The 21,788-nt window shown below is 41.7% G+C and overlaps 3 protein-coding genes across 9 annotated transcripts; 2 read left to right on the top strand and 1 right to left on the bottom strand.

Moving 5' to 3' along the window:
• Position 1: 1 nt before the first annotated feature.
• LOC118206765 (synaptobrevin homolog YKT6-like) lies at positions 2 to 6,107 on the bottom strand. Of its 2 annotated transcripts, none has more exons than XM_035379818.1 (8): positions 5,973 to 6,107; positions 5,170 to 5,314; positions 4,957 to 5,039; positions 4,583 to 4,683; positions 4,295 to 4,399; positions 4,044 to 4,109; positions 3,367 to 3,468; positions 2 to 2,880 (listed from the first exon to the last, which is right to left on the bottom strand). In XM_035379818.1, the coding sequence occupies exons 2-8, from the start codon at positions 5,271 to 5,273 to the stop codon at positions 2,845 to 2,847; spliced, it is 597 nt and encodes a 198-aa protein (XP_035235709.1). In that variant the 5' UTR covers positions 5,274 to 5,314; positions 5,973 to 6,107; the 3' UTR covers positions 2 to 2,844. The 2 variants fall into 2 exon arrangements, with proteins under 2 accessions (XP_035235709.1, XP_035235708.1); XM_035379817.1 differs by having other exon boundaries at positions 5,910 to 6,030.
• gck (glucokinase (hexokinase 4)) lies at positions 5,303 to 17,050 on the top strand. Of its 6 annotated transcripts, XM_035379812.1 has the most exons (11): positions 7,642 to 7,658; positions 10,586 to 10,725; positions 11,290 to 11,452; positions 12,013 to 12,167; positions 12,335 to 12,454; positions 12,554 to 12,649; positions 12,888 to 12,987; positions 13,555 to 13,738; positions 14,904 to 15,059; positions 15,465 to 15,698; positions 15,902 to 16,049. In XM_035379812.1, exons 2-11 carry the CDS (start codon positions 10,678 to 10,680, stop codon positions 16,047 to 16,049), a joined length of 1,404 nt encoding a protein of 467 aa, XP_035235703.1. In that variant the 5' UTR covers positions 7,642 to 7,658; positions 10,586 to 10,677. The 6 variants fall into 6 exon arrangements, with proteins under 6 accessions (XP_035235707.1, XP_035235701.1, XP_035235706.1 ...); XM_035379816.1 differs by lacking the exons at positions 7,642 to 7,658; positions 10,586 to 10,725 and adding an exon at positions 5,303 to 5,356; XM_035379810.1 differs by lacking the exon at positions 10,586 to 10,725 and having other exon boundaries at positions 7,444 to 7,746; positions 15,902 to 17,050.
• Positions 17,051 to 17,935: 885 nt separating this feature from the next.
• myl7 (myosin, light chain 7, regulatory) lies at positions 17,936 to 20,784 on the top strand. The gene is made up of 7 exons (XM_035436109.1): positions 17,936 to 18,035; positions 18,356 to 18,466; positions 18,780 to 18,855; positions 19,043 to 19,147; positions 19,704 to 19,782; positions 20,258 to 20,306; positions 20,511 to 20,784. Exons 1-7 carry the CDS (start codon positions 18,033 to 18,035, stop codon positions 20,613 to 20,615), a joined length of 528 nt encoding a protein of 175 aa, XP_035292000.1. The 5' UTR covers positions 17,936 to 18,032; the 3' UTR covers positions 20,616 to 20,784.
• Positions 20,785 to 21,788: the final 1,004 nt, after the last annotated feature.

Below are 21,788 nucleotides of genomic sequence, written 5' to 3'. Positions count from 1 at the left end.
GTCCAAAGCAATGTATACACTTTATAGGCAACGGTACATGTAAACCTTAATTGTTGGAGGGGGAAATAATTGGTCGACATTGTTTAAAACATTTTTGTCATGTTTGCATTTGTAAACTGTCGGTCTAGAAAAAGAATGATCAACAAGAAAAAACATTTCATCAATATGCTATAAATAAAACAAAGAGCTGGTCTCACAAAAAGGGCCACCATCTCCCATCAGTTTGTATTATAGAAGCTGGGAAATCATCAGACTGCTGTCTTTGGTGAACCTCCTTAGCTAAATCTCCCAATGTTCGCTTTCTGCTTCACAGCTATGGGCTTTAACATACTAAGCTGATCTCTATTCATTATTACCCATCACATCAGTCAATTCACCTTCTGTTATACCTCTTAGAATAACACTGTGTAATGTCTGGCTGCAAATTGATCAAGCTGTAAGAATAAACTTGCTAACAATTACAGTGAAGATAATATTCAACAAGACTAAACTGACCATGTACATAATCCCACTATATGAAAGGAATATTTCCAGAGGTTTATCGAATGGTTGGATTTGTAGCACAGGATCAGAAGGCACCTCAACTTGTACTGATGTGTCATGTCCAGGCCAGACAAACTAGCCTAACTTGATACCAAACTGACCCCTACTCAAATGAGGCCACAGGAGCTTTCCAACATAAGACTTCAGTAATATTGCACATGGAGAACACATGAACATCAATAAACATTGGGTCCACTCCAGGTTTCACAAACACTTCTGTGTTTCTCTCACACAAACACCAATCACATAAACAGCAGACATATGCAACCTGAACTGAAGGCATTAACGGTACATATTTTATTACTGTAAGTATTCTACTGCAAACTTTTATAAATAGCTTGTTAAATCCAAAGCATAATACAGTCCTATTTTGATACCCTGTTATAATGGGATGTCAAACCATTTAGATCTTTTTTCTTTTTTTTTAAAGAAAAGCTTATTAAGTATGGAATAGAGAGAATTACATGGTGTTGGCCATTAATTTATTTATTTTTAACTTGTATGAACTGTGACAACACCAGTACATGCTTGGCCATCATGGTTAAATTCTGTGGCATAGTTCTAGTTCAAACAAGCTAAAACTGACAACTACCACCTTAAATGCAGGATATTAACACACATCCCCAGCAAATATATTCCAATTATAGATACTTAACATAAGGTATTAATGCATATAATGTTGTTTCTTTGAAAATGCCTATTGTTCCATCAATAGGAAAAGAAGGCTCATGAGAATGACAAACTTCTCTGGTAAGATGGAATTACTCAGGGCTACTTTACACAAATCACAGAAAGAGGTTCTTGAATATGACCATACAATATACAGTTCAGACAAGCTAAAATGAACAACTGCTTCATGGTTGATTATCAAAAACAAGAATCGGTTTTGGGGGGGGGGGGGGGGGGGGGGGGAAGCAAAAACAAACTTGATAACATTGGTTAGTCAGGTACTGGTTAGCCACAAAAAGCTTCTCAAGTCTTTCCAGGTTGGGGGCTGCACCTGGGCAGTAGTGTGCACACATGGCCAGCAGGGGGCAATGCAGCCAATTGTACACATTAGCGCAGTGAAAAATGTCAATTTTCTATCACCTATTAGGGAAATATTTGAGGAAGGAGGCTGATTCCAATAAATGCACTCACACTGCACCACAACGGTATTGTGGATCTGGACCAGTCAGACCAGTTTTTTTTATCTGAGCTTAGCGGTCAAGGTTGCCCTTCTTTTCACTATATATCTCACAAATATACAGATAAGTTAGGAATGTTCTAAAAGTATGAGCCCAAACCGTCTCGTCCCACAACTTGTAGGAAAGTTGACCAGTTCTGGCTGAAGGCTTTTCAATTACTGCATGAATTCACACTAGCCTGTCACACAAGCTTTCCGGACTAATACTGGTATACACATTCACACAGCTGAGTTCAGTTGACCACTGATTGCAAAACACTCACTTTCAATAGTCCACATTTCACTAGCCAATAATCTTATACAAACGAGCAGCTACATGGCACTCTCGGCCCAGCAAGTTAAACTGCTGCAAATTTAGTGTGTTATTAGAGTGAGAGCTATTGACTCCATCCAAAACCTGGATAATTTGTACAAGAGCCCTTCTGGAACCAATCCCTGCAATGACTATCCCCTGTAAATTTAACACTGGTGCCGTTACTATTAGTACTGTGTGGTGTACAGCTGTTTTATTCAGCTTTAAATTATTGAAATGGCTCTCACCCAGCAATGAAGAAACCTTCCTCAAAACACGTACATCAAGCAGGACAGTATGGTGCTGGCGCCATCTAGTGTGCGCAACAAAATTACCAGTTCAGAGTCAGGAGCCCACTGGAGGTGGAGCTCAGAATTCAGTGGAATGTGCACAGTGCATTTCAGCCTGATATTTTGGATTCCTCTACTGAGGAATTAGACTAGAACTGAGAGACAAAAACTCATTAGACAAAATGCATTAGACTAAAGCTGGACCTACTCAGAAGAATCACTCCTTCATTCACATCAGCTTCCTAGCAGTTGAGATGAAACCAACAAGGACATCAAAGTCAGGATATCCGCCTCCTCCAACGGTTAAAACCACTCTTTTTTGACAAGTTAAAACATAGCAAAAGTGTGCCTTTTTAAATCACCCCCCTTTATCCCCGAACCAGGCCCTCAGAAGGGATTTCCTGACACACCCACTCCCCCCCAATGTTCTCCAAGGTGTGGTTGAGGGGCCTCGACCTTTGCCGTGTACCGTCGGTTGTAGGAATGGAGTGGCGAGCCAACACAGTCAGGTCCAGCAGGCTAATGCACCACCATCACATGACCTCACAGCAAGAGTTCTGCTTCCTCGCCTGAAGAGACATGCATAACGTTTAATGGATATGGATGACACACTGTCCATCATAATTTTCTATTTAAAAACTGCACACATTAATTACAAACGATAAATTGCTCAATGCTGCAATTTAAAAAAAACACCTACACTTAAGCTATCCCTTCTAAAGCCCTTTTAAGTATCATTCTGAAAAGCATAAAGTAATCGTCAAATGTCCAAAAGCAGAAGAAAAGAAAGAAGAAAAATAAGCACATTTGATAAATGCAGGCTATGCTTTTAGGCCAGTTTTGAAAACCATGTAAAAGGAAGGTCCATTTGACAAAAACCAAAGGACAGTGCTGGAACGGAAATGCTATTTTGCTAAATTTGCTTAATCAAATTTCATCTTCCAGGCACCTTATACAACAAGAACTGCCTGGCCGTCAGTCACTGGGAAGAGGTCTGACTGGCTTGGCTTGAGCAGAGCAGGAGGGTGGATCGAGTGTTATTTCCATTTACTCACAGTCTTATAGAAGGCTTTGGACTGGCTTCCCAAGTGCTCGGACTTCTGCACCAAGTCGTCCAGCTTCTCCCCTCTTTCCAACAGGGATTCCATGGTGTTGTGCTGGAGAAACATCAATGGGTTCACAACCCTAACCCGCACACAAAAGCACTGGCAGGCACTACTCTACACAGCTCAGCAATTCCATTAAATTATTTATCACCGTAACAACAGGCCAGTACACATACATCCTCGGTTACAGTTGGTACCATTTCTAATACAAAGCAAGCAAACAGGTCGTTTAAGGAGTGAAGCACAGTACACATCAAAATATTTTACTCCAAAGACAAGCAGTAGCACGTGGTTTTATTTCAGTAAGCATTTTGTAATTTACTTGCAATCTACCGTCGAGGATGGTTTAATTACATGAAAAAATTGGGAATGTGATCACGGGCTCGCTTAGGGTTACCAAAAATTGGTAAAAAATTGACTGAACTTATTAATCAAATTATCAATCTTCAATAATGGCCATCTTGTCAGTGAAGAAACTGAAGTGCAAGGACAGCACAGGCTCCTGGGCCAGCTTCTACCAGTGCAATCTGAGCTGCGTTTACCTCCACAAATCCACTAAAATGATCACGGCCTTCAACTCACTTTGATGGCACGGATGTTTGAACAAACAAAATATGGGATCTCACCAGAATGATTTTGGTTTCGTCCAACTCAGCCTGAACTTTGGTCATTGCATCTGCCTCCCGAGGATTCTAGAACAAGGAATAGAACACCTTTGACAAGGGCTTCAGAAAGAGAGCACACAGCGTGAAGACACACTGCATGGCATGAGGTTCAGAGGAAAATCAATGCCGAGGCTTAGTAATGGAAAATGTGTGGTGAGGTCAGCTACTGCAAAGCCCAAAAACGGTTCATCTTTTTCCAATGCCACACTCACCTGGTATCTAGCGAGGTAGCTGTCAAGAGCAGCGTAGCGGATGGTGTCTGAGGATCCAGAGGGCCAGTCTATGCTGTCCACCTGCTTTGAGAATTCATCCAGTACCTGGGACAGAGAGCATGCATGCATGCACACACACAAACACACACAGATAGACAGACAGGCAGGCAGGCACATTAAACATCTTGAGCAGTTTAAGGTTCTGGCACGTCTTGGTGCCATAACACTAAGGAAGACTGATCCATTTTCTCTCTTAGGTTAACTGAGCCAGTAAGGCGGGAAACATACCTTGTCCAGCAGAGTGAAGCACACTCGTTGAGGATACTCGTTGTCCGCAATCACTACAGCACCGAGAGAGTCGTTCCGTACGTACACGTGACACAGGTACTCTGGTAGAAGTAAAGCCATTAGTGTCTCCTCGTCTGACTTTGAGACACTACTAGGAAGCAAGACACTGACAGGGAGAGTATCAAACTGGCTTATTAATCATTAACATGTTCTTTATGAACAACATCTTAACAGCCAAAATAGAACCATACCAACCAACCCAGGCCATCATTTCTAAAATAATCCCACGGCATCCTTTCTAAACTGCAACTACAGGAGGCAACCTACCAAGCAAAGCATGTCCTGAAGTGTGTGTGGAAAAGGCAGTCGCTCACCTTGCTCTTTGACTGAAGCCCGGGTACCAAGTGGGGAGCGCTCAACAATCAGGGCACTCGTGAATGTCATGAACTCCTGCACACTGGAAAAAACACAAACTTAAGATACATCTGCCTTCTTCACAACAAAGCTACCGAACAAGTACCATGCTTGTACCATTTACAGAAAACCGTACATTCGCTACAATCACAACAACTAAGCTGAAATCCCACCTGGATCGCTGGAAGAAACTAAAGGAGGACAAGTCATAGGCCGCTTTGAGCAGGTTTGCTTTGTTCGTCGCTTTGTAAAGGACGCTAAGGCTGTAGAGCTTCATGATGAATCAGACAAGTTTGTCTCGAGTCCCTCCAGTTGCCTCTGCGACAGAAGGAGTGATTCAGTGCAAGTTCAAATCACGAGGTAACGAGCAAGCGTCACTCTGCATTAATAAAGTATAAGTGGGGTCACGCATTGATTCTTCGTGACACTGACCTATTAAGCTGACTAGCAAGCTAGTAGTAGCTGTACTAAACTAGTCTGTTATCTAACGATAGTTAACTCGCACATAATATTATTAGCAGCTGAAACCTCTGCCGCGCTGTGCACTTTAATTAAATGCTAGATAGCTCTCAAGGCAGCAGTCTGCCGCTGGTAATCTGGTTTCCGTCGTTTAGCTAACTAACTCGATTGGGCAAACCAACACGGCGCACCTATTTATGGGGCGAAGATCTCGATTCGTTACTATCATAAGCTAGCTAACTAAGCCAACAGTGTCGATGCCTTTGACGCTGAAGATATCATACCTTTTCCTGATTATAGCTAGCCAGCTATATGATCTAAAGAATGTTATCCTTGTTAAACACTGCTTTTGCTCTTTAGCCTAATTAGTACCTCGTGATTTCGTAAGATAAGTCGGTATCTTTAACCACTTTTAACAATGTCAGATTAAACGCGTTCGTTTTCAAAACATTACCTTTTTACCAGTTAATGTGATCATCAGATCAATGAGAGAGAGAGAGAAATGAAAACAACTCACGTCCTCTTAACAACCCACGTCACTGTCGGGAAAAGTCCCCTGTCCCCACACAGAAGTTTGCCGACTGGGAACGTGATCTTGTTAGTTCTCCGTGTACAGTTCCGCGCAGGTAATGCGACCATAAATGTAGTCAAATCTTCAAACACACAGTCGTACTCGGTCGGGTTGCACAAGATATAATATGATGTAAAAGCCTTAATACGCACCGAAATATGTTTTTAAAAATTATTTAAATTTATTCAGAAACTATACCAAATCCTTCTTGTTGTAGACTTATATCCCCTTCGACAATAGTAGGAGAGTCCCGCAAACGGAAACAGTAACAATCTATATAATGGAATCATATTCAGAAAGGAAATCGGACAAGGAAAAAAGATGCAATATATCGGTATAATTTCTATACATCTCTCATTTGTCTCACGTTCATCATCCAGTCTATTTATCTCTTATTTTATTTATTTCGTGAAAGTTATCAAACACCCATATCACCCGTGAAAAAGTAAGGGCCTCTTTATAGGTACTCAGTTGATAATTAGATTCCGCTGACTGTATGCAGCCAGGCTTGAGTGCAGCCAGCACTGTTGAATCGAAGCATTACTCATTTTTAACCTTACCATCAGAGTGAAGTAGAAATCACAAAGTTTCTACAAGCACACGATGCCATGATCAAAGGAAATTCCAGAATAGATGAGATAAAAATTGTTGAAATATGTCTGCAAAGGGTTACAGAGCCATTTCTAAGGCTCTGGGACTCCACCAAACCACAACGAGAGATCACAAAAGACCCAAAAAGAACATCCAAAGAACTGCAGGCCTCTTTCGCCTCAGCTGAGGTCAGTGCTCATGACTCCAGTCCACAATAAGAAAGAGCCTTCCAGGTCGTGTAGTCGAGGCAGAAACTCTGTGGGGTTTTCAAGATCAGGCTTGATACAGATACTATTCAGCCTGTAGGTAATCAGAGCACTACTAGGTACAATTTAGTGAAGAAAATGGCAAGCATTGTTGGGCTGAATGGCCTATTCTTGTCATTTTGTTATAACTTTTTTCATTGAATAAATGAAATAACCATTTAAAAATGTTTTGTGTTTACTCAGGTTCCCTTTGTCTAATGTTACATTTAGTCTAACAATCTGTAACTGTTCAGTGTGACTATTATGCAATAAAAGAGGAAATCAGGAAGGGGGCAAATACTTTTCCAGGACACTGTAAGTGTTATACCTAGCCAATGTTTTTCAGAGTATTTTGCTCCATTTAACAATTTCCTCTGGATCACTTATATTGGCAAATGTTTTCCATACCAGAAATGAGTGGATTAGGAGGCTTCCAGGGTAGAATGACTTGGCATGGCAACGGTAAAAAAAAAAAAAAAATTTAGAGCATCTGTGGGTTGAGTGTCTGTGGCAGGATGACAGGTGTGAGTGTTTTTATAAGGTTGAGATTGGCCTGAACTTGGTTGCTATGGATACTGGAAAAAAAGGCCAAGGAATAGTGAAGCAACGTTAGGCTATGGAAGGCTATGATCTATAACATGTAATACATCAAATATCAAAAAGTACATTCTTGTTTTAAAGGAAGGGGGAAATACGTTATTGGCGACAGAAGGCATATGAAGCTAATTTGGTATTTTATCACGCATAGAGAAAATGTAGGAAGCTACTTCTGCCCATTGCGCACCTGTTGCTGATGGTAGGTGATCTATTTTAGACTGTTCTCGGTGAGTATGGAAGTTGCATGGTTAAAATCGTCGGGAATGGAGAAAACGTTTCGCCTTCAGGTACTGTCATCATAGTGTTATAGCAATTAGGAATCTACAAAGACACTGGAACGGTTACGCACTTTATTAAACGGACCATGTAAACATCTATTTCAGTGATGGGACAATGGAGATGAGATTTTCACGAGGATGCTTCCACAAAAATTCAGAATTCGAGCCTTATAAATTAGACATGTATTGCAGTATTTGGAGATAAATCTGAATATTGACTTTAAATATATATTTTAAATGTTTTAAAAATATTTCGTCCACTGAAAATGGGACATTTTCGTCAAACGGCATAATACGAATAATCCTCTCTGTTTAAAAAAAAAAAAAAAAAACTCAGTAATGTAAAATAAACGAAGATGTAGCAGGGAGGTAGACTATTCATATTATAAAAATGACTGTGATAGAAGGATAAATGATCCACGGAGGCGGTTGCTTTTTTATTATATTCGTCAATACATACACAACCTGGTCACTAAAGTTTGGATACTTACTGCCACGGGATTTTTGAGTTTTACAAATACTATTGTCAGCAGAAAGCAAACTAGTAACCAAAATATTAGATCTTCATTTTTGTTCGCTGGTTCGCCCAACAAGACTTTTACCTGCCAAAGGGTACTCATGACCGGTGGGATATGTATCATGGATCCTCGCAACATGGGGAAGGTAGGGAGACTCTTAACGTCACTATTTGAATATCAAAGTAAAATGACAGGTTATGAAATACCTACCTTTCGCCGAATAGTCCCAATATTCATATGGAAGTGCTATTATTAAAGTTAATGGTGAAGAGGTTGTGTGGGTAGAAACTGCTGAAAAAGTTGCCTTCACTTAAACATATGCAGTATGTTTTTGCTTCGTGGCGATGTAATTGTTCCAGTTTTTTTCAGTAGCACCACTATAGTGCACCACAATGGAAATTCTCAGCAATAAAATAAAGGAGCAAGAAAGACAAATAATTTGTGTGCAATGATGATAAAAAAAGATACACCCAAGGTGACGCAGCTAAGAGGTTATATTTTGTCAGATTTTTTCTTAATCTGACAAAATATTAATGAATATTTTATTCTGTGACAGAACAAATACTCTTTTTGGATTAATAAAATGCTGACTTTTGTTCAAGTTTACTTTTTTACTACAGTATGACAACTGATCTCGACGCACTGTTACATCCAAGTGTGCTAATTTGAAAGATTTTGAACTTGCATGAAACTTAATTGCCTATATCTAGAATAGGATATTAGTTTTCTTTGTACTTACACTAGGGTTGTAAGTACACAGTTTATTTGAAAATGGCCAATATGGGTGCAGGTTTTTTTGTTGTAGCACAGCACGTTTTGTATCAGGTGTCTTACTGCGAAAGCCTGCACCCGCATCTGCCCTTTTCACATAAGATTGGACGTCCCTGACTTACACCTTTTGTGAGGTTAATCACCTTGCAAGCCTAAGAGTGCTCTAACTGTGTTTAATAAGCCATGGAAATCATCCACATAAAAGCACTTGGCACACATTCAAGTCGTCTCTACATTTGGGTTGCCACAACTTAAACACAGAACGTGAAGAGTGATCAGTGCTCCAGTAATTAAAATGTTAAAAATACGAAAGCAGAAAATTGGACCCGTTTAAAAAAATTTTTTTTTTGCACGTCATGTCCAGAAATGAGGTTTGACAGAACGTGTGATTTTAACAGAAGACAGCAAACAACGTACAAGTCAAACACAATGTCACCTGACCTCATCTGTCTTCAATGGGAGTGTTTGCACTCTATGTACAGTTCTGTGAATGCAGCTACAAGCTGCTTCCCCCACCCCCATCCTACACACACACACATGTTACAGGAACCCATCAATTCTTCTTTAAAGTGTCTGTCACCATTGTAAAAACATCATTGTATATACATCAGTTACAAAATCATTTAGTCCTTAACGAAACTAAGGAGTTTGTTGACCACTGAAAAAGGGCTGACCTTTTAATAAGTACAATTTGTTCCGTACTTATACGGCGGAATTCTTAAGACAGAAGGTTATATGTACTTTTTGTACTTTAATACAACATAAACAATTTGTAATTGGTAATTTATTCACTGGTGGGTCAGTACAATTATATATATATATATATATATATATATATATATATATATATATATATACAGTTATTTTATGACTCCACTGGGAGACCTCTAAAATGAAAAGAATCGTCTATTCCCAGCCACTAGATCAGGGATGCTGAAATGTGGCCCTTGAATATTACCGCTGGTGTTTTCTTCCTGATAGATAACTGACTAATGTCACTGATTGGGGAAGTATTAATGAAAATCAGCAGTACTAGCAGTACTTGATGGCATGGTTTGAGTGTAAATATGCTAGATCATTTTCATAGCTTGTTTGATGTTTGATGTCTAGTAAGATGAGAAGAGACACCATTGACTGACAGCTCCCTGGTGCTATAGATGGATAAGATTGATTGCATGTGTGTGTGCTGCATGTACATCTGTGTGTGTATGTGCGTGTTTGTGCAGGTGCGGGTGTGTGTGTGTTTGTGTGTGTGTGTGTGTGTGTGTTTGTAAGGGTGTATGTGGGTGTGTGTGTGTGTGTGTGTGTGTTTGGGTATGGGTGTGTTAATGTGTGTGTGTTTTTGTGTGTGTGTATGCGTGTGTATGTGGGTGTGTGTGCAGGTGCGTGTGTGTGTGTGTTTGTAAGGGTGTATGTGTGTGTGTGTGTGTGTGTTTGGGTGTGGGTGTGTTAATGTGTGTGTGTACTTGTGTGTGTGTGTGTGTATGCAACATCCGCAGCAGCCAGCCCACATCAGTGGAGCATAAAAACGGCTGAGTTTCCTGTCCATCTGCTCTCAGCATTGCAGACCCGCGCATCCACACACACTTGAGCACTCAATCACAGGTGTGTTGCTTGAAAAGATAAGTCACCTTTTGTCACGTGCAAGGAGATGAAGGTGCTCAACAGATGCAACTCTGTTGTGGAGCGAGTTCTCATGGTAAGACTTCTAGTGTCTCGGTGGCTGCAAGCATTGTTAAAAATATATATTTTACACAGTAGGTGTTTAAAAGGCAGCTTTAAGTACTTGAACTTACACCTAACTTGTGAGAGGCAGCAAGTACTGTTCTAATTATAAGAGAATGTTTTTTTAAGGATTTTTTAATTAGACTGGGTTTTCTGTATTGTTGCTGACAACTTAAAAACTTCATAAGCAGATGTAGGAAATTTAACAGAGGTAGATATGTTATGATAAGATGACAAAATGGGGAACTTACAGGCTTTCATTTCTGTTGTAAATTACATTGTTAATTAAAATAAAAGGAGTGACGAAGTATTGCGTCACGAATGCTGTAATACATGGCTTAATGGGTTGATGCAAAATCTTTCGATTCCCTAAGCTAAATCCACTGCCCAAGATTGTTAGATTCAACATAAGATACTGTGCACGTAACACTTTACTATACTACAGCTGTAATGACTCAGATATGTTTTTGTTGTGGTAAAGGTGCACAACAGTATTGGTGCTCTCTTTCATTTTTTGTTTCTCTGCGTTTCCTTGCAGGTGGAGCAAATTCTGTCGGAGTTCCTCCTGAAGAAGGAGGAACTCAAGGAGGTCATGAGACGCATGCAACATGAAATGGATCGTGGATTACGCTTGGAGACACACGACAAGGCTAGCGTGAAGATGCTACCCACTTATGTGCGTTCCACCCCAGAGGGCTCTGGTAATGCTCGTTACAATATTTGTTTACAACACTTGCGCGCCGTCGGTGAGCTACAAAAAGCACACACCAGTATATTAGAAAAAATGTAAACTAAGCTTTAGCTTGGGTAGTCTGGATTGGTGGACTAACCAGAATATTGTGTAGAAATTCTAGGAGGGACATTGTTGTTCTTGATCAGCATCCATGTAAATATTATAGGGATATAAATGTCATTTTAATGCACAGGCCTAAAGTACGAAAAGACTGCAAGCATATTTAAAAATGGATCCCAACAATGTGGTGTCATGGTTAGGTAAATGTAACCATAAGGTTGTGAATTTGATACCCTGCTGGGTAATCGTACCCATGAGTAATGTTCTTAACCTGAAATGCCTCAGTAGACTATCTAGTTGTATACATAGATTTTATATAAAGAATGTAAGCCGTGTAAGTCCGTCTGCAGTCTGCTAAATGGCAGTAATGTACTGTAATGAAATATAAATTCCAGAATGCAGTGTAATGTAATGAGTCTACTGGCACACTGACGAACCTTGTTTATTTTTCTTGTGATTGCCCGTCAGAGGTGGGAGACTTTTTAGCCCTGGATCTGGGAGGGACTAATTTCCGGGTGATGCTGGTGAAGGTGGGGGAGGACGAGGAGACGGGCTGGAAGGTGGAGACCAAGCACCAGATGTACTCCATCCCGGAGGATGCCATGACGGGCACGGCTCAAATGGTGAGAGCCAGGCCTGAGGTAGGCCTCGCTGGACAGCCAGATGGGCATAGTGGTCAGATGAATTACTTCTTTGTGCCCCTTAGCTCGGGCCGGCCTTATTGCCATAACCCTCTTGACCCTCTCAATTCGCTCTGACCGGTGCTCGTGTCTCTCCCTGCCCTGCTAAGCTCTTCGACTACATTGCCGAATGCATCTCGGACTTCCTGACCAAGCACAACCTCAAGCACAAGAAGCTTCCCCTCGGCTTCACCTTCTCCTTCCCCGTGCGCCACGAGGACTTGGACAAGGTGAGAGCCGTACCCGCGCTGCACGTAGCCGCACAGCCAGTGTTGCCCGTGAGCGGCTCCTTTCTGATGCCCACGCGCCTGTTTGATCCTTCCTTCCAGGGAATCCTGCTGAACTGGACCAAGGGCTTCAAGGCCTCCGGGGCCGAGGGAAACAACGTGGTGGGCTTGCTCAGAGACGCCATTAAGAGGAGAGGGGTAAGTCAGCTTCTCGTTAGCTTAGATTCTGAGCGGCAGCCATGCTGGTTAAAAACCGGCAGTGTTCGTAGTGATAATCAGCAAGAAAGTAGGTTGTGTATGATGGTTACTTTGCTAGCCCACAGTCCTGTAGAAGATGATGTATAGCAATCAGGGTAGCAACCTGCTGTCACCATTAAATGAATGTATGTACTGATATGAAACTAAAACGAAGCTAATATGGCTCTCCACTGCATAGGACTTTCAGATGGATATTGTTGCCATGGTAAATGACACCGTGGCCACCATGATATCTTGCTACTATGAGGACCACAGCTGTGAGGTCGGCATGATTGTAGGTGAGGAGCAATTCTCTCCATCCATGGTCCTCAACCTCAGTTCTGGAACACCTCACGATCTACTGTTTTTTTCTTTTACTCTCCACTCAGTTAAATCAGCTTACTGTTACCTCATCTCGTTTGGTTTCTCAGATTTGAATGTGTTGACAGTTCTAAGATGGAAAGCAAAAACCAACAAACACTGTGGCTCTCCAGGACCAGGGTTGCAGACCACTGCTCTAAATACAGAGCCTCGGGAGTTGGGAGTAGATAAACAAAAGGCTTAGAGGACTGCAGTATTAGCAGGATTTTGTGGTTACCTTACGATCAACTGCCAATTACTGTAAACAAATTCTTCAGGCAGTCAATGACTTACTAAACACTTGATAGTACACCAAAAGCCAGCAGATACCATGGCTTTCCAGGAGTAAAGTTTGAGACTCCTGCTCTAAAGCCAACATTTAAATGAAACTCTTTAGTACATACAGGTGTAGTGAGTAGCTGTGTAGTGTATTTACTCTTTAACAACTTCCATTTCCCCTTCTCTGTTTCTCTCTCTCTCTCTCTCTCTCTCTCGCTGGTGCTCAGGGACGGGCTGCAATGTGTGCTACATGGAGGAGATGCGCACAGTGGAGCTGGTGGAGGGGGAAGAGGGGCGCATGTGCGTGAACACTGAATGGGGAGCTTTTGGAGACAACGGCGAGTTGGAGGAGTTCCGCCTGGAGTACGACCGATTGGTGGATGAGATGTCACTCAATCCTGGCCAGCAGCTGTGAGTCCCGCTCGCCGTAAGCCCCTCCCAGAGTCACGCCTGACCCCATCCCACCCCACCCTGACTGTCCCTGCATTCCTTCACCTTGGTGATATCTGTGGAATAGTAATAGTAGTAACTGTTTTAGTAAGTGTTGTCATAGTAATAACTGTTTTATTCAATTTTAGATTTGATTATGTGGCCCCGTACACAGTGTGGGAACGTACCAGACTTTCGATGTTTAACCATGGGGGCCACAGAATGGGGGGCAGGTTAGGGGGGTGGTATCAGAAACGGGAAGGGGGAGTGGGGGTCGGGTCAGTGTTGGCTGCAAGATTTACAATTTTAAACCGGAAAGGGGGGGTGGGGTGGCGGGTGACAGATTAGCAGATGTGGAATGGGGGGGTTAACATTGCAGACTGGGTGAGGGGCGTGGCCTGTCTGGCTCCTCTTAATTTCTGCCCTTGGTACATACATGCGCACCTGAATACATCGCAACTTCATATCGGCCATATAGAACACAATCCATTTAAAGAGCAACCCATTTCCTATGTTGACATAGTCTGACGTAATCCACATCAAAAGTGTGTAATTTGACTTGTATGAATGTCAATAAAAATTGTACAATATACTGTTAAAGTTAAAAATGTTCACAGTGAACATCCTCAACCCCTGCCACGACAGCAGTGGCTCCCAACCCGCAGTTTAGAAACCACTGGTATGGAGCACACGTACGCTGCGAAACGAGCTGGGCTGCTTCCAGGAAATAACCTCCCTGCAGGTGAGACAGGATCAGGTGGACGTCAGCTGAGCCGCGTCGCTGGAGCCGCGCCATGCCGCGCCGCTCCGAGGGACCCATCGCACCGTGATCTCCTCGGGGGCAGCGAGCCCCGCGGGGCTCTTGTCCGGTCTCCGGGCAGCCGGCTTGTTTTTCTGCGACGCGCAGTCGAATCGGCGCCATCAATCTAGCTTACAGACGCAAATTAATGCCCTGTAATGGCGGTGGCTCGTGTCATTAGCGGCTGGCTCCCTAATGGGTGTTTACAGTGCGCCACATCGGGGGCTTTTTCGGGCGGCCGCTGAGGTCCATTGGCCCTTTCGCCCCCCCCCACCCCCCCCCCCGATATTGAAAGGGAAGTGATGCACGTCCGATGTGTCCGATGACGCACGTCTCTCCCCCTCGCAGCTACGAGAAGCTGATCAGCGGGAAGTACATGGGCGAGCTGGTGCGGCTGGTGCTGCTCAAGCTCATCAACGAAGACCTGCTGTTCAACGGCGAGGCGTCTGACCTGCTGAAGACCAGGGGCAGCTTCGAGACTCGCTTCGTCTCCCAGGTGGAGAGGTGAGCCTTGCGCCCTGATGATGTAATCACCACCACTGATCTCGAAGGGCCAAGCTTACGTCAAATCAACATTTTGTGATCTTTGTGAACTTTTTGTTTAGGAATAATTTTTTTTCTTCTTTTCTGAACAATAGTAGTTTGGCAAGTCCATGTTAAAGTTAAGGACAGTTTATGAACAGACAGTAGAAGCGTAAAGACACTGTTTTAGTCTGATTGTACAGCAATGGGATTTCAGACTGCCACTTCAGTGTTCATTCAAATATTTTCAGTGTAAATTTCAATGAGTTTACACCTACATAAATTGTATAACTGACTTCTGAAAACTACAAAAGCGGTGTAGATAGGCACCTACTTGCAAAGGGCTTATTTCACAGGGCCATGTTTCCCTCCCGTACCTGTTGACAGTGACTCTGGGGACCGCAAGCAGATCTACAACATCCTGACCACGCTGGGTCTGCTGCCCTCCGAGTTTGACTGCGACGTCGTGCGCCTGGTCTGTGAGAGAGTGTCCACGCGGGCCGCGCACATGTGCGGGGCGGGGCTGGCGGGGGTCATCAACCGCATGAGGGAGCATCGCAGCCAGGAGGCGCTCAAGATCACCGTGGGCGTCGACGGCTCCGTCTACAAGCTGCACCCCTGGTGAGGGCAAGGGCGGGAAGAAGGGGGGTTGAAAATAGTCTTCATCACACCCCTTTGAATTTCCAGTGTACCCACAAAGCACATCAAACTCAATGGAAATTGAAATCTCATGCAACTGAGTGGCCTCTTAACTCAGTAATAAACATGCCTTTCCCCTTTGAGAATACTTGTTTTCTCATCCTGGTTTCAATCTTCTTCCCCAGCTTTAAAGACAGGTTCCACGAAATAGTTCGGGAACTGACGCCTCATTGTGACATCACCTTTATCCAATCAGAAGAGGGAAGCGGACGGGGTGCGGCACTGATTTCCGCAGTAGCCTGCAAGATGGCAGCCTGCATGTTGGCCCAGTGAGGATGTCTTACAGCCTCCCACCACTAGAGGAAGCGCAAGAACATCTTGCTTAAGTGCTACGTAATGGATCACATACATTGGCCATCCTTCCAAGGTTTCAAGCGCTCTCTTATTGGGGTTTGCCATTTAATTCCAAGACTCGTGGGGCACTGCGTGAAGAGGAGTCTCACTTCACAATGAAGCCGCAGAAGCTTCAGAAAACATTAGCAGAGCTTTCAAACATGTTAAGAAACTTGAGTTTGTTATTAATTCAGCACTTTCTTAAACTTCACAAGCATGTTATTACTTAAAAGAATTTGGAGGGACATATGTCCTATCCAAGTGTCCACAATGGTAAAGCATGTTTGTGAATACTGTTTGAATTGCACAGCAGCCACTGTAGTGTTCTGATAATGCAGCTAGTAATGAAACAGTTTGACACCTATATGTTCAACAGCCAGTTTGTCATGCACAGTTGTAAACTGTGTCTAATGTGGATGCTAGCTGTGTTATGGACTTGAGCATGGTTTTACTGTGCTGAGTCATAGCATAAAGAGGGATGGAAATTTAAGAGTATTTTGAAGAGGAATTAGAATTTTTTGTTTGTATTGGAACAACACTTCGGTTTTAAATGTGGTGAATTGCAAGGTAAGAATGGGTAACAAATGTGATGCTAAAGCTATTCCTTACCAACATATGAATTAGCTATTATTTTATTCAGCTAAGTGTTTTCCTTTTCCAATAGCTATGTCACTTACACCAATGTAAGCATGGTACCCCCTTCTTCTTGGCCCAGTACCCTAGTTGGGGAGTCATTCTTATGTTCATCTGTCTTATCTGTAATTGAAACAAAATCCTATATAATACTTTTCCAGTTTTGTAATATATGGACATTTTCAAGATATGTAATACATTATTTAGCAGCATGTTATTTTTAAGAACAGAATGTGCTTTGAACATGTGAGAAATCATTGTAAATAAAATTGTAAATGGGGAGATGCTGTCATATAAGAACTGCACTGTCTGGACCTTTATAATGTCAATAAATTCACTCTTGGTTCGCCAACTTCCTGTTTCATCATCACCATAGAGCTTTTGGCCCCTGGCTGAGTTTCAGCACTGTATGAACAGCATCACAAAACCAAAAGTAAAATGGCTGCTTTCTGTCCAAAAGGCAGTTTGTGTGTGAACTGCTGTCCCTGCAGCCTTGACTGTGGCTGTGGATGATGGGGGGGAAGGGTGGGGAGGGGGGAGGTGGGGAGTAAGCAGTAAAACCAGAGTGTGACAAATGTGGTAAGCTGTGTCAGCTCTTCCCTGTCGAGCAGTGCATCGGTTCCAGTGACGTCTCACTCAAGTTCACGGTATTCCAAGAAAAACAGTCATCTGAATGCTGTGGAAACTAATGAGGCTAACACGCACTTTTTCTCCTGTATCATGGCTACAGTTCTGAGGATTCTACAGGTTAATTTTACACTCACATATTAAGACCAAAGGTTCACTTATCATAATTCAGGCAATTATCTCACCAAATTATTTCAAGTTGTATTGTGAAAGGCAGAATACAATGCGAATCTAGGGCCAGAGCTAAGCAGCCTTTATATTGTGGCCCTTGGTTTCTTGACACAACCATGAATTTTGATCAGTGAAAAACATTAACCAATACAAGTGACACAAAATACCACAAAGAATGTCCAATTATCTTTCTAATATTTCTGACAAATATTTAAAGGATATTCATGCACCTTTACCAACGTGTCTGGGACTGTTGAGCCAAGCTACTGTTCTCTGTCTCACTTCTATCTGTCTCACTTCCACCCCGAGGAATCTGGCACTTGTACACTTATCATGGTCAGTAGTACCAAAGGGTGGTGGATTTCCATGTAAGGCCCCGCAGTGCCCACCACCTTCTTATTATAGGAGGTCAACAGATAAGGCATTCCATACATATAAACCACACCATCACTGTTCTGGCCTGGGGCACAAAGACATTCACACAGCACCGACATGGTGAGTATTGCAGCTGATACGTGTGTTATACTCGTATATAGTTTTCTATGGGAAAAGTGAAATGTCCCTTCAGTCTTAAAGATCAAAAATGAGAAGAATAATTGTGTATTATTATGATTATTATGATTATTATTATTATAAGAGAAAGATAAAAATTTAAGTGAAAAGCTGGTGGTTATTGGTTTGTTTGAGGTTTTTAGTCATGTTTCAGTTTTTCTCAGTGACGTTTTGCACAAGGTCCTCTGGAAAGTGGAAATGGTGAAGCCGAACTCTGAAGGTCAGAGAATGTGTGACATTAGCCAGTGTCCCCTTTCCGATAGGCCAGCAAGAAAGCAGCCGCCAAGAGCAAGGCTGCTGCCAAGCGTTCACAGAGAGGCTCTTCCAACGTCTTCTCCATGTTTGAGCAGTCTCAGATACAGGAGTTCAAGGAGGTAACGCTTATATTTTGCATGGACATTTCAAACAACTGCATGCGTGACACATACAGGTATATCTCGTCATACAAGTGATTCTCACTCACACTCGTATGTACAACAAAGGCTAGCCAAACATACTGGCTCACTGCTATAATACCTGGGTAGTATTGTGCCATAGATCCATCAAGAAATATTTCTAAACTTGATGCCAAAAGAATAATGATCTCCTACATATGAGCTGAGTCTGAACTCTTTACATATGGCATGTAAGTTTATATATGAATATGACCTTACCTTTGGTGATGTACTTTTGCGTATATACTGGCAGGCTTTCAGCTGCATTGATCAAGACCGAGATGGCATCATTAAATTGCAGGACCTCAAGGAAACCTATGCGCAGCTAGGTACTGTTTCCTGTTTCCTCAGACTAAGAAAATGGGAAAAACCTTTATCTATATCTTTCTGTAGCTCGGTGTGAATCCAATCTAAAGCTAATTGCCTCTTTGTGTGTGTGTGCCTGTGCATGTGTTTGTGTGTTCCCTGTGTGTGTGTGTGTGTCTGTGTGTGTCTGTGTGCGCGTTTGTGTTACAGGGAAGCTGAACATGAAGGACGAGGAGCTGCAGGAAATGCTGGCTGAGGGCAAAGGTCCCATCAACTTCACTGTCTTTCTCACTCTTTTTGGAGAGAAACTCAATGGTGAGTCAAGCTTATCCTCTGTGATAAGATATGAAAATAGCTATAATACAAGGTCTGTACAAGGGCTGTAATTCCTACACAGATCATTAGATATGGATGTAAATATTCTTAAAGCTGACAGTCTGCATTGTAAGCTCATGTTTGTTATTTAATTTTGTGTAACTCCATGAAACTGAATTGATATGGGTTAATTTATGACACTGGCCCTGCATTTCTCTACCATCTCTGTACATAGAGCCTTTTTAATTCGCTTGTCAGCAGAATGCATGAGTCATTGGATACTGGAGATATGGCACAAACTGCACTCAATCTTCTAAAATATTTGACGTGAAATCAGGTTAAAGACGAAACGAAACACTGAGTTTTCAAAAAAAAAAAAAAAAAAGACATACGAAAGCTTGACCTCCTGTCTTGTGAATGATCAAATTACTGGGTGGTGTCATGCCTCAAGGTCACTTTTGTAGGGCAACCCTGGATGTGGTCACATGTTCTCTTCTTCACATTGTCAGACAGCTGACGCACAAACGAAAGCCACATGATGGTACTATTTTCTCAGGCACCGACCCAGAGGATACCATCGTTGCCGCCTTCAAACTTTTCGACCCAAACGGCACAGGCTTCGTCAACAAGGATGAGTAAGTACTAACAGGCCCACCATGAATTGCTGACCGGTTACAACATTCTGCTTCTTCTTTCAGATATTTCCACTTCTGTTAGCATCTGTTCAAATAAAACGTCTTCAAATACAGATGTACATTGTGTATATCTGGCTTCAGTTAGCAGACATATACTGTTCTGTGGGCTATTATTCCTTATGGCAATCAAACTTAATTATGTTGTCCCCTTTGACTCATTCCTTACCAAACAAACATAATGAAAGGAAAACACATAAACAGTGTACACTTCAAAAACATTTCTCATATGAAATCAAACTTTAACTATCAATCTATGGGTATTTTAATATGTTAAATATTTTGTGTTGTGATTGCCTTCTTAAGGGATAGAAAAAGGATTTTTTATTTTTAAAATGGGATAATGAAGTATAACTGACCTTGACTTGGATGCTATTCAGAGGTCTGTGAGTACATTTTTGCTTTATTTGCCTTAAAGGTTCAGAAGACTGCTGATGAATCAGGCTGACAAATTCACGGCTGAGGAGGTACATATGAATCCTTTTACTTTTCCGAATTGCTGCGCACATTGACAAATTTGCTCAAGTCTTGAGGTGACATGCATTCAAAGCAATAAATTAATGAATAACACAGCTGTGAAAATTCACACCTAGAACAGGCTGCTCTATCCGTGAGCTCAGTGAGAAACAGGCATTCTTGATATAAGCAACAAGCTATTTTCACTCTTGCAGGTGGACCAGGCCTTCTCTGTCGCTCCAATTGACGTCAGTGGCAACATTGACTACAAGTCCTTGTGTTATATCATCACACATGGAGATGAGAAGGAGGAATCATGAAAACAAACAGCATCCTCGCCCTCAAAGATGCACAAGAACTCCTGCAGCTACTTTACAATGGGTTTTTTTCTGTCAGGCAAAGGTGATTTTGGGTCGTAAAAAATCTTTTCAATTTTGAAATGCAGTCAACGGTTTGAAGAGCGATAATAAAATATGTGTTCTAATACAAGTTGTCCATGATATATTAAATGCATGGTCTCTGTTTACATACACATACACATACACACTACTTTCATCATACCTTTCTTTCTTGCAAAGACAAGATTATAATAATGTGAAACTGTGAGGGATTCAGCAAGATGGTGAGAAAAGGGGAAATATTACCTTTTGAGAAGGTGAGAATGACTCACCATGTGAACATACAATGGCAATGCAAACACATTGCCCTTGTCCAATAGGGAGTGATACATTAGTATTTAACTGTAGCCTAATTTTTCATTTGTGGTCTAAAATGATTTAGACTATAACATCACGTGGGTTCAATTTTTGCTATAGTAATTATTCTTGCTCTTCTACTTACACACCCACATCTTTACTTTGGCTGAGTATTTATCTAATATCAAAATATTAAATATTACTGGTAAATTACATAATTACTTGTGGTTTCTCAAAAAATACTTAATGCTGTTGACACATACTATGGCAGGTTGCTAGCTTTTGATTATCCTATTAGCATGGCATAATAATCTATTTTACAAAAGGCTAGATCACCAAAAAAAATGTAAATACTCAAGGACTTTATATTGACTTGCAAGGGGAGTGGTCACAATTGACAATTACCAGTAGCAAAGATTCTAATTATAGGTTTACTACCTAGACACACACCTATGTCGCTTTAACACAAATAGTCAACAAAATATGAAAAAGTAAAAGAAATTTAAAACAAGTTGCATTTCTTTGACAATGTCCATGTGTCCATGAACACATGGTGCCAGGTGTTAATGCAGTTGAAAGTAATGGCCATAAACAATGGCGATGAAGCATGTGTCCATACATCCCAATACAGCTAAAAGATCATTCACTATGTAATGTAATATCCGATAAAACAGGTTATTCTGTAGTGCATTGGTAATTTTTTATAAATTAATGAAAAATAAATGTTTAATTTTTTTAATGTCATGTGTTTGTAAATAAAAACGATAAATAAAGTGCGATAACAGCTGTGATCCAAAG

The sequence above is a fragment of the Anguilla anguilla genome, chromosome 10, assembly GCF_013347855.1.
Source record: "Anguilla anguilla isolate fAngAng1 chromosome 10, fAngAng1.pri, whole genome shotgun sequence".
NCBI classification, from domain to species: domain Eukaryota; kingdom Metazoa; phylum Chordata; class Actinopteri; order Anguilliformes; family Anguillidae; genus Anguilla; species Anguilla anguilla.
This window is presented reverse-complemented; position numbering and strand designations above follow the sequence as displayed.

Bases quoted from the DNA above. Each gene is read 5' to 3' on its own strand.
- LOC118206765 (XM_035379818.1), bottom strand. From the start codon at position 5,273: ATGAAGCTCTACAGCCTTAGCGTCCTTTACAAAGCGACGAACAAAGCA. The intron at 4,684-4,956 runs GTGAGCGACTGC...TACTTCTACCAG, and splicing joins GGCTTCAGTCAAAGAGCAAG to AGTACCTGTGTCACGTGTAC. The intron at 4,110-4,294 runs GTGAGTGTGGCA...TCCTTGTTCTAG, and splicing joins GCTACCTCGCTAGATACCAG to AATCCTCGGGAGGCAGATGC.
- gck (XM_035379810.1), top strand. From the start codon at position 7,693: ATGGAAGTTGCATGGTTAAAATCGTCGGGAATGGAGAAAACGTTTCGC. The intron at 7,747-11,289 runs GTACTGTCATCA...GTTTCCTTGCAG, and splicing joins AGAAAACGTTTCGCCTTCAG to GTGGAGCAAATTCTGTCGGA. The intron at 15,699-15,901 runs GTGAGGGCAAGG...CTTCTTCCCCAG, and splicing joins GTCTACAAGCTGCACCCCTG to CTTTAAAGACAGGTTCCACG.
- myl7 (XM_035436109.1), top strand. The intron at 18,467-18,779 runs GTAACGCTTATA...ATATACTGGCAG, and splicing joins AGATACAGGAGTTCAAGGAG to GCTTTCAGCTGCATTGATCA. The intron at 19,783-20,257 runs GTAAGTACTAAC...TTTGCCTTAAAG, and splicing joins GGCTTCGTCAACAAGGATGA to GTTCAGAAGACTGCTGATGA.